The 12,565-nt window shown below is 36.5% G+C and overlaps 1 protein-coding gene and 1 pseudogene across 1 annotated transcript; one reads left to right on the top strand and one right to left on the bottom strand.

Annotated features, from left to right (window-relative positions):
- Nucleotides 1-336: 336 nt before the first annotated feature.
- On the bottom strand, nucleotides 337-4,026 carry LOC107812552 (glutamate receptor 2.8-like). The gene is given in 5 exon segments (NM_001325891.1): nucleotides 337-1,101; nucleotides 1,211-1,617; nucleotides 1,708-2,020; nucleotides 2,163-3,463; nucleotides 3,635-4,026. Coding segments are annotated over 5 exon segments (2,859 nt in total). The 5' UTR covers nucleotides 3,918-4,026; the 3' UTR covers nucleotides 337-546.
- A 2,692-nt stretch (nucleotides 4,027-6,718) lies between these two features.
- Nucleotides 6,719-8,106, top strand: LOC107812549 (mitogen-activated protein kinase kinase 4-like; annotated as a pseudogene).
- The last annotated feature ends 4,459 nt before the right edge of the window (nucleotides 8,107-12,565 follow it).

A 12,565-nucleotide genomic window follows, 5' to 3' on the forward strand; every position in this document is an offset into this window, starting at 1 on the left:
CACCTTTAGTATAGTATGAGATGATGATGATTAACTAATAAGGTATTCTTGTGACATGAGCATCAACGTATAATTCTATTTAGTGGGGTCTGGGGAGGGTAGTGTGTACGCAGACTTTACCCCTACCCTAGGGTAGAGAAACTGTTTACAAAATAGACCCCCGGCATCCTTCCCTCCAAGAACTTCTCACCTTGCTCTTGGGGAGACTCGAACTCACAACCTCTCGGTTGGAAGTGGGGGGTTTGACATGAGCATCCTTTTCTCAATAATTTCGTCACATAAATATATGTGGAAAGTTAGTGAAATTTCAATAATAAATATTTTATTTTGAACCAATAATTTACAATGATATCAACGGTAACAACTTAAAGATTGGACAAATCAAATCTAGATTCTAGAGCCGCCTCTTGATGCAAATATTATGGCTAAGAGCGACAAAGTTATAATGTAATCTGGTTTAACTATATTAAAGCTAGTTCATCTCTGTACAATCTCTTGTAGGGCTCTTTTCAAGTGTGTTCATAATTGTAGTGGCAGTTATATTTATCATCTCTCCTCGTTTGCCTCTGTAATGGTTTCATGAGCTGGAGTTCCTGGTTCTGGTGTAGAGAATCCTTCATGTGCAGTGGATGCGCCTCGGCCGTCAGAAATTCTGATTTCTGGGCTTTGCGAGGCAAGATTGAGCAATGTATCAGGGTAAGCTGCAGTTGCTGAGAACTGTGTAGCTGTTTGGCTTTCATTCGCTTCATGCTTTTCTGACTTAACATTAGAGTTATCTTTCGCTTCGTCAAAGACTTTTGCTAGTGCAGAAAGCTTTTGCCATATAGAATCATCAGTGGCTAAGATTTCTCTGTTCTGATGAAGGAAGATGAGTAAAAATGTGAGAAGAGCGGAGCCTGCTGATACACCAGCTATGAGGAAAAGGCCCTTAAAACTATCTAGCGTTAGGCTATCAGATGTTATAAGCATTCCATTTTTCTCTGGACAATCTGTTTCATTCCCAAACCATTTCTGAATTATGTTATTCATAAACTCTCCCTCTATCACCTTTAGGACTGCTCTCGAGACGTCAGGTACCAATGGAGATCCTTTTGGAAATGCCTGCAAGAAGTTATGGAGAAAAAAATATGGATTAGATTGAGTAAACTACAAACTATTCTAAACAAATATAAACACGTCCAAAAACATCATTGGAGTGTGAGAATCTTACGAATCCAAAGCCGGCAGTTTTGTAAGTTGGACCAACCATAACATACTTCCTGCAGTACTTGTTAAGGAAGAGTCTGAGATAAGGTAGCTCATCAACAATTGCACCAACTCCTCCATTTTTGCTTCCTCTTGAGAGGGCATCATTGTAATCTTCCAATGTGCTATAATTTCTAAACTTGGAGCTCTCAAATTTCATGCGCTTCAAGATGTCTTCGACAAAGGAACCCTTTTGGTACCCAACATATTCTCCATTCTTGATGAGATCATTGAGGTCTGTTATAGTAGGTTGGAGCTGTTGCACCGTTAACATAGATGTTAAACTGGCGGTATAACTTGATGTCAGCACAAGAACCACGAAAACCCACACAATCACCACAAATCTTGTTAAGTTGCTTGTTACCCTCTCTTCTGCAACCAGCCATATATATGATTTGTTGAGAAACAAGGAGAATTAATGTAAAGCTTTCATATATACTTTGGTTTGAGTTAGAGACTTACTGTGAGCAAAAACGAGAGTTGAGAAGGAAAACCAGAATACCATCCCAACTTGCTTGCGTTTGGGTCCTCGAAAATCTTTATTTACACGATGTTCGAGTACCCAAACCACAAAACCAATGAAGACAAAGAATGCTCCAGTTGTTACCCAAAGTTCGCTCTTTAGAGGTTTCAAGAAAATCCACGCATTCTTCCTCTCATCATCCCTTACAGGCACAACTGCTGAAATACCCGACTCTGTAAAAGGTAATGTGAAATCCACATACTTGGAACGGCTTGCTAAAATAGTCACATCACCTACAACTGCATCATATTCCTGGTTCAAGCAAACAATGTTATTGCAGTATTTATGGTTGGTCTTCCTCAGCCAAAGCAAAAACAGAAAGTAGATAAGAAAGTCCCAAAAAGGAGCATGTATACAGCTAAAGAGGTCCATTCATACAAGGATTAGATATTACCTGAGAATGAATCTTGGTAACAAGATCATCATAGTCTTGAGAAGTGGGGTTATCTGCTATTGGAAATGGAATAAATTCGCAAGGGACAGCATATGGCATAGATTGGATGACTTCGTTGAAGACATCTGCACAGAAACCAGTTGGAGTAACTGCTTGTGTTTTTGAATCTATTTCCACTTTAATGTATTGCTCCAGCCCTCCTTTGACAGGAACTCCAACCTTTAACTTCTTCCCGCTTGTGGGTATTTCCCAGCCTCTAGGAAAAATAGTAGATCCACCGGGCCAAATGATAGTCCCTAGTTGTTTATGCGAAATTCCATCCTTCTCTGTCCAGAATCCAACGCTTCTCTCTCCTTTCCCAATTATATTAACAATTTGATATGGAGAAGGCTGCAATTCTCCATTAATTATACGGAATTCGCCACTTAATCCTGTTTTTAGCATTATGTTTTGCATAGAGTCAATGAGCACAAATCCAAATTCTGAGGTTCCAAGCGCATCTAAGTCCGTTAAGTTCTCTCTCGTGTTTGGTTTCTTGAATTTTGGGATAGCAGTAGTGCCCACCTTCTCTACTGCTTTTGCTAATGCTGTGATGCTATCATATGCCCATAGCCCGAAAACATTGAGTTCTACTGTTTCCATGTCTGGATACTCTTGACGAAATCTCTTTCTCCATCTCTTGGTGAAATTATTAAGCTCATTTGATCTTGGAACATAAGGCTTTACTCCAAGAACACCTTGCATTGATGATTCAATCACTGAAGGATCTACCGAGTCCAGAACACTTGTTAGCACATCTGTGATGATCCACGCATATCCCTTCCTCATCATCCCGGCTTCTTTGGCCTTGAGGAAAAAGCGTGAGGCAAGGGATGGTAACAAGTGCACAACGAAGACCCTGGTCTGCATTGTATTCATTTTGTGTAGCTCCCTGAGGATTTGATCATCATTGGCTGAAGGAGAAATAACACTTCTATAGGAGACTAAAGTGCTGGTTTCCAGTAAGGCATCAGTCAAATATGGAACTATCCCGGCTCCATAGGGGCTATCCTCATAGATGATTACAACCTCCCTCCACTCATAGTTTTTAACAATTGCTGCTATGGCTTTAGTCTGGCAGGAAGAAGGAAGTGCTGCTCTGATGAAGTAGGGATTTTCCTTGACTGAAAGTGAAAGACTTGTTGCTGGAGAAATAATAGGAACTTTTACTCTGTTCCCTATGTCAATCACAAAATCAGTTTGTGTAGACATTTGTGGCCCAAAGATAGCATGTACTTGGACATCCTTTAGCAAGTATATGGCTGCACATACACAATTAGACTATAAGAATTTGTCTGAACACCCCTTTCAAAATAGGAAAACCAATGGAAAATTAGAAAATTTTGGACAAAGGAGAATATTTGTGCAAATATGGCATGAATATATCATAGAAATTCTTAGTTTAACAGGATATATCATGGAGCTAGATTTACCAGCAGATGCTGCTTCAACATCATCTATCTTGGAATCCCTGAAGTGAGGGACCATCCTAATGGCACTGCGATTAGCGGCATGGTAATCTTCAAGAGCTAGCAATATACATGTGTGCATGACTTTTGCTACAGTTGTTTCCATATCAAGAATTATTCCTACATCCACCTGCTTTACAGCATTAGTTTCATCTTCACCACTTATTGGCATTATGTATTGGCAAAAGCTAATGATAGAGACAAGTTGAATCAAAAGAATTAGGAAGTGGCATCTTGGATTTTGCATTTCGAAAAATCTGTAAGTCCCAGAGTTGGGAAAGCAGTTGTGTTTATGCAAGCAAACACTTTTCAAAGATAGTGTCTAAAGCTCTCTCAAAATGGATTACTCTGAATATATGGCTTCAGAATCAGGCAAGTTCATATAATAACACCAAATCCCATAAACGTAGAAAGAAAAGTCAAAGATAAATCAATGTTTTCAATGAAGAATTGAGTGAGGACTTTTCAGACATTCTACACCACAAGCAAGTGTGTTTTCTCCTCAGTTTGACCAAATCAAAAACTGACTAAATAAACACACTGACAAAATTGGTTTGGTTGAACTTTGTGTGGTGCTTATTCTCCAATCCCAATTTCTTTTGTATTCATCTGATGCCAACTATCTAGAGGATATTGCAAAAGCCAGGGGGAATTGTTTCGAGCTAGCTCAGTTGCAAATTCGAGAAATTACCCCATAAGTAGAAGAAATTATTGTGTCTCATTTGCAATATTCTAAGGCGACTATTATACCTATATTTAGGGTGTGTTCGTATAAAAGAAAAAATTTCTACAAAATATGATGTCCAATTTTCTTATGTTTTGTTAGCATAAATATTTTAAAAAATATTTTCTTTATGAACTAATTTTACTCCAATAGAAAGAAAATGACTTCCCTCCAGAAATGAACAAAAACATTTTATAAAACTCTCCTCTTTCAACCTTTTCCACCCTCGCCCCCAATTCACACCCTCGTCACCCCGGCACCTAAAGCCCCAACCACCCCCCAGCCCACCATCCAAACCCCCTCCTTGGCAAACCTCCCCTTCCCCAACCAACCCACGGCACCCGACGCACCACCCATTCCTCTCTCGGCCCCTTTCTCTCCCTTCGCCCACCCCTATCACCCCACTCCTCCTCCCGCCCTCACCATTTCGTTTTTCATAATATTTGCCGAGATTATAAGGGTGTTTGAATTGACTTTTAAGCTGGTCAAATCAGCTTTTAAGCCTTTTTAAATTTTTTCCAGTGTTTGGTAAAACTAAAAGGTGCTTAAAATAAGTAAAAAATAAACTGCTTAAAACAAGCTAAAAGCAATAAGTTGGACAACACTAACTTATTGTTTTTGACTTAAAAGTTATTTCTGCTGAAAAACGTACTTTTTTTAAGTCAATTCAAATGCGCTCTATATATTTTCTAAAAAAAAAATTTGCTAACTAACCAAACACCAAAAGATATGTAAGAAAGCTACTTATTTTTTATGAAAATATTTTCTAGAAACTTTTTTCCGTGAAAAATATTTTCCTTCGTACCACACCTTTGTGTCTTTAATATTCTATGCGGTTTCAGTTTAGACTTGGCCAATAGTAACTTGCTTGGACAGTAAACAACCAAATACATAACGTCATGCATGGAATGGAATGATGATGCAGTTAGATATCAGAAGTGTCCATTGGGTTTTGGAGATGATTATGTAGAGTTCAAAGTCATTGGCTAACTGTAATTGATTGGGATGTTTCCTATGATGTTGAAGTGAACGTATTATTGCTTATATGTCTTACAATTCCTAAATTTTAGAGGAGGTACGTGTAAATATTCTTGACTATTCAACTTTCGAGCTTGTGGGTCCAATTTTCAAGTTTCTTTCCGGCGGCACAAATATACGCGGGGCCTAAAGTTTAATATGAAGCATAAATTTTTAAAAAAAAGTTATACGTTATATTTTTATTTATTTTTCTAGCTTTTTGAGATACAAAGTGTTAACAATCCTTTTTATAATCGATTTTTCCTAATAATTCATTTTCAATTGATAATATAGCCAACTCATGTAATCTTTCTTGAAATATTGTTAATTTTATATAATATTTTATAGAGCAATAAAAGTATAGAACTATTGGAAGCTTAAATTTCTTGGAGAAAGAAGGTGAGTAAGAATATTAAAGAAAAAGACAAAAAAATATGTAGTGGTTTCTGAAATATGAAGGAATCGGGAAAGAAAGATTGACTTGGACAAATTAAAAAAAGGAGTGTAAAATTTTTGCAAATTACTCCTCCGTTTCAGTTTATGTGAACCTATTTTCTTTTTGGTCGATCCGTTCTAAAAAGACTGACGTTTTTCTAAATTTGAAAATGATTTAGCTTAAACTTCTAATTTTATCCTTAATGAGAAGCTTTTATAACCACACAAATACTCTGGTGCCCTTTTTGATTTGTTTAGGACCACAAATTCCAAAAGTCTTCATTTTTTCTTAAACTCTATACTCAGTCAAACAGGTTCACATAAATTGGAATGGATAGAGTGTTTTTTCTATTAAGAAGTGAAAAATTATTTAAGTGGTAAGAATTGAAAAATTAGAACTTTGGGAAAACTATTCATCTACCCATATTTAAGTAAGTCAAATTATTACTCCATCCGGTCCATAATAAGTGACCAATTTGCTTTTCTATTTTGGTCCAAAATAAGTGTCCATTTATATAATCAAGGAAAAATTTATTTTGTTTTCTCAAAATTACCCTTATGTACGTATCCCTAAAAAGTTATTTACTCCTCATATTTGAGAAGTGAAGTAAGTGCTACTATAACTATGGTTCAACATTTAATGAAAAGTAATTTAGTCATACTAACTATTTTCGTCTAGAATTTAGTATTTCGATAATGAGTATGTAAAAAGCAAATTGTTCTTCTCTGAATCTGCTCTGCCCTATTTGTTAGTCCAGTATTTGGCGCCAATAAAACGCAAAAAGAAAAAGAAAAGAGCACCGTCTTTGGTCTATGATTCTCTATTTAAATGGCGTCTATCAGTGTATTTTATTGCTATTTTTCCCACCAACAAGAGTTGAATGAAATCCCTCTCTGTTTTGCCCTTTTTATTATTAGCTCTCTAATTGTTGCTCCCTTCCCTCTGTTTCAGTTTATGTGAACCTATTTCATTTTTGGTTCGTTCCAAAAAGAATGAACCCTTTCTAAATTTGGTAACAATTTAGCTTAAAGTTACAACTCTACCCTTAATAAGAAGCTTTTATAACCATATAAATACTCTGGGTCCTATTTGGACTTGTTTAGGGCCACAAATTTCAAAAATCTTCATTTTTTTCTTAAACTTCGTGCCCAAGTTCACATAAATTTAAACTGAGGGAGTACCTTTTTTCATCCCTAATTTTAAGAAATTTTCCATCCCTAATTCTAAGAAAAAAACACATACTTGAGTTTTACTTATCCATCATGCGACTTCCATCAGCCGCCGCCTCTTCCTCATCCATGGCGGCACCACCTTCTTCCTCCGAGCTCATGCGCGTCAATCGCATCGGCAGCGGCTTCGGGAGTTCGGTGTACAAGGTCCAACACAGGCCCACCGGTGAACTTTACGCGCTCAAGGTGATCCCCTGTATCCACGAGGACTCCATCCGCGACCATATGTGCCAAGAGATCGACATTCTCCTGGATGTAAATAACCCTAACGTATGTGTATGATCACAACGGGGAAATCCAAATCCTCCTCGAGTACATGGATAACGGCTCTCTGGAAGGGATTCACATCCCTTACGAGCCCGTCCTTTCTGATTTAACCCGTCAGGTTCTTTCCGGACTCTTCTACCTCCATGGCCGTAACATTGTTCATTGAGATATCAAACCCTCCAACATGTTAATCAACTCTACGCGCGAAGTGAAGATCGCGGACTTCGGAATCTCGAGATTTTTGGTGCAAACAATGGATTTGTCAGTGGGAAGTATCAGCTACATGAGTCCCGAGAGAATCAACACGGACCTGAATACATGGATATGTTGATGACATTTCGTAGCACTTGGTTAATTTTTTCCAAAGGATGGCATCGTCTCATGGATTTGTTTTATTTTTGGTAATGGCTTTGCTCCATTAGGTGATGATTGTAAAAGGATTAATTGCATGTGTAATAAAAGTTTCTCTAACCTAACGGTCTATTCATACCATCCGTTAAAATAATGCTCATTTCATGGCACTACCGTTATACAATTGGCTCATCCATGCCATTATTGACTAACGGCTCAATTTTTATTTGGCTCATCCATGCTATTCCCACAACAAATTAACGGCAGTGGCATGAAATGAGCATTTTTTTAACGGATGGCATGGATAGACCATTTCTGAAAGTTGAGTGGCATTTTTAGGCCTTTTCCGTTCAGAAAATAAAATTGTTAGTTGTGGGCAGTTTTTAGTAGGGACAGTTCCGTTCACTCTTAATCTTGGTGTAATTATATATGATTAATGAACTCCTCGGTTCTTTTATTTCCTTTTTTGGGCTGGGTTAATAGTAACTGTGGGAGTAATGTAAACAGAAACTTTAACTGAACATTATAATCTTACATATAATGGTTTTTACCTCCTAGCCCTAGCCTTAGGCTATCACAACCTTCGGTGATTGGAATTGTATGTAGGAAAAGTGGTAACCCTAATGGGTAGAGACAATACCAATTTATACAATAACAACCCAGTATAATCCCACTAGTAGAGTCTGGGGAGGGTAGTGTGTATGCAGACTTTACCCCTACCCTGGGATAGAGAGGCTGTTTCCAAATAGACTCTCGGCATCCTTCCCTCCAAGAACTCCCCACCTTGCTCTTGGGGTGACTCGAACTCACAACCTCTTAGTTGGAAGTGGAGGTTGCTTACCATCAGAGCAACCCCTCTTGTCTGGTATAATCTGGTATATCCATCAAGTAACCAATCAGATGGATTAGATTTGTTCATTAATTAAATACTCTCTCCGTTCCAATTTATGTGAACCTGTTTGAATGAGCACGGAGTTTAAGAAAAAATGAAGACTTTTTGAAATTGTGTTCCTAAACAAGTCAAAAAGAGGCCTAGAGTATTTGTGTGGCTATAAAAGCTTCTCATTAAGGGTAGAATTAGAAGTTTAAGCTAAATTGTTATCAAATTTAGAAATGGGTCATTCTTTTTTAAACTGACCAAAAAGGAACACGTACCTGAATACAAACCAGTAGAATATAATTATATATGATTATCAAATTCCTCGTTAATTGAGTCAGTTCTTTAATTTTCAATGCTCCGAACTGACCCGACACAAGCCGAAATTAGTCCATACACTACGATAGATTCATATACACATCGTTACAATAGCAATGATAATGGCCCTTAGTTGTGGACTTCATTACTTCCACCTAAATTTATTTGGTCTTGATATGGCTATGAGACACTAGCTAGGATGACATTACATAAACATAAAGAGAGCCCTCTAAATAGAATATAATTCTTGAATTAAATCCTTCTCTATTATGTGCCACGTGTCTGTCGACATATCTAAAACAAGTAATATTTCTTGATAAATATTATTACGGATACAATGAGCTTTTATAGTTACATGTTGATCTAGAAGATAAACATTATTTCTAAGTACAATAATGATTTAAAATTCAAAATTTACATTACATATTTATCAATAACCATGAAATTTCGCTCTTTGTCAGCTTTCTTTTGTCCAAAAACCTCTGTTTCAAAGTGGTCCTATCGAACTCTCCTGATTTTCATGTGCCCCAAAAAACCCAATGGATTACAATTTTCACATCCTTGGATAAAAAAAGAAAAAAGTGAAATGGCGCCATGAACAACAAGGGAGAAAATAACTGGGAGACCACAAAAGGAAAAAGGCAGTCTAGTGCACTAAACTTCCGTTATGTGCAGGACCCGGGGAACGGCCAGACCATAATAGTCTATTGTACACAGTCTTACCCTGCATTTCTTGTAAGAGGATATTTTTATGGCTCGAGCCCGTGACCTCTTGGTCACAGTCATATGAATGCTGAATTTAATCATCTCCTTGAATATACCAGCAGAGAAGTATGGTGGCACATCGACGTAGAATGTAAATCCTGGCTCGTTGTTCTTTAATAAAGGAAGCACACTTTCTTGAAATGCCATTGTTTTTATTCTTCCTCGATGATCCAGTAATATTCATAATGTTTGAAGTTTTCCTGATCAACTGTTCCGCCATGATTCTTAATCAGTACTCGATCTTGATTACTAGCTATGATTAATCTTTTATCATAAGAATGAAAGATAAAGGAAAAAACTTAACTTCAGATCGAGCTGACCCTGAGGGAAAAAGGGAGAAAAGAAATCAAATATTTATACCAAAAGAATCATTGACATGTTATGAAATGGGGTGGGGTGGGGTGGTTGGGGGGGGGGGTTAAACTGGTAAACAATTAAAGAACATGATCAATTTCGAAAAGAGGGGGATATGTTTGGGAATAAGCATTAGTTAATTTCTCAATATTCAAGTTGTAATTTGGTGGAAACAAAGAGCAATAAACATGGGATACTGACTCTTTGGAATAGACTGTGGAATAAAATATTACTGCAAAAGCATAGAAAGTTGAAATAAATGCAAGGGATGATTTATTGGTTTGTTATATGTTTGGGCAAAAAGGTTTAAAACTATTTTGTTGAACTAATTATTGATAATAAAAAAGGTAAATATTAGCCAAATATAATTAATTTCAGATCCAAGCATATTAAGTGCGAAACAACCAAGAGTAGAAATGTATAAGATTTATTAATATGATAGTCGTACACCAAACATGAGATATGAGCTTATATCTAGAGCAGAAACGCATCAGAAAATGAGGGAGCAAAGAAAGGGAAGAGAAGTCAGTGTTGATAAACGAGAGACTTTTCTTGTTTTTTCTACTGTGGTTGCTCTCCTTTTTCAGAATTCCCCCCTTTTTCTAAGCCCCCTCTGCCCATATATATAATTCCTTTCCCCATTTATCCAACGGCCTTTGACCGGCGTGTTTTCTTACGACCGTATCTTTCTTCTTGAGACGACTATTACAGTTAGATTTTGACCCATACATTTTAGTTATGTCATTTTTTGGTTGGGAACTTGAATAGAAAAATGATAATTAAGAAAGCATGAGAAGAGGAGGACTGCTTAATCTGGACAAAGGCAAAGCTAAGGGATTTGGGAACCCCTGTTGTTCGGCTAAGCAGAAGGGGTTTTGGAGTAACGATAAAGTTGTCGCTTTCTGGTTTGTAGGTTACTAGTTTGACCGATAAAAGCAACCACTAATAAAATTATGATAGGTTGTATATATATCACACCCCTTGAGGTACCGCCCTTTTCTGGACCCTACGTTCACGCGGAATACATTGTGCACCAAACTGTTTTTTTTATTTTTATTGTTCGGCTAAATGATTGTAGGTTAGGGTCCACATTTCCTTTGCTAGAATAACATAATGTTGTAGCTTGATTATAATATTAATATTGGAAATGCAGCCAGCCAAGTTTTAATTATAATCTCACTAACTGGCATGTTTCTTAATTTGCTCCTTTTTTTTAATTTTCTTAAAGATCTTTGTCTGAATATCTAATTAACAACAGCTACTATTAAGCAACTGAATATCTAATTAACAACAGCTACTATATATAATGTGGACGCTAAGCATGAATAATTGTAGCTTAATATTCATAATTATATGTTGCATTACGAGTATAAAGGATAATTAGAATCCCAAATGTCATGGTTTTGTCTGGTTTGGGGACAATATCAAATCTCCATAGATTTATTTGTCCAAATCATCCCATTTATAAATCAAATCAATGGTGCTCTTTGAGAATATGCATATTTTTTAATCTAAAAAATTTGACATTAGTGTCTTAAGAAGATACGATACAGCTTTAATGCTCATCATCACCATGTGATTTTCTGCTCGTGCTTTTTTGCAGTTGCTTTGTAAGATAAGATTAGCTTGGAATTTTTAATCTTCTTAAGGTGATAGATTATTAAAGCCGCAATAAACCTTTCACGGCTAGAAAACTGACTAAAATCGTCCAAAAATACTGATCGAAATCGGTTGGAAAATTGAAAAAATCGATCAATTTCCGACCGACGTTAATTCGTCAATATTAGGTTGGTCGGTAATAAATAGCGATTGAAGTCGGTCGCAATTTTCGACCGATTTCGATCGCTCAATAAAATTTTACAAGCGACCAAAAATAAAAAATCTGCCAAAAAAACGAGCGAAGTCGGTCGGTATTTTAATTATGCAATTAAAAAATACACCATCTGAAAATCGATCTGGTGTCTGTATTGTGGCAGGATACTATTCTACCACTAGACTACTGGTACATTTTGGTTTAAGACTAATTTTTATTATATTTGTACTCTTTAATTGTATTTTCCCGCGAAAATAACCGATCGATTTAGGTGGTTTTATTAAAAATATAAAATTACCTACCAAAATTGGTCGGTTTTTTAAACTAACCGACTGAAATAACCGACCAATTTCGGTTGATTTTTTGAATATTAAATTTAATTTATTTTATAGGAAAAACTGATCAAAGTTGGTCGGTTTCTTAAAAAATAAATTTCGCAGGACGCCAAAATAGTTTCCCCTATTTTTGCGCCAAAAAGAAATTGACCGAAGTTAGTCGGTTTCATTAAAAAAAATTAAAAAATAAAATATTTTAAAATACCTTCCAACTTTGTTGCGGTCGGTTTTGACCGAATTTCTAGTAGTGTTTCCATATATATATATATATATATACACACATTGATTATTAATAATGCCTTCAAACCCTATTGTCCAGCAACTAGCTTAGCTAGCTACATACCCTTTCAAGATATTACCATCCGATGCGTAATTTGATATGGTGCTGATTATAACATGACAATGATGA

This window comes from Nicotiana tabacum, chromosome 8 (assembly GCF_000715075.1).
Source record: "Nicotiana tabacum cultivar K326 chromosome 8, ASM71507v2, whole genome shotgun sequence".
Classification (NCBI taxonomy): Eukaryota; Viridiplantae; Streptophyta; class Magnoliopsida; order Solanales; family Solanaceae; genus Nicotiana; species Nicotiana tabacum.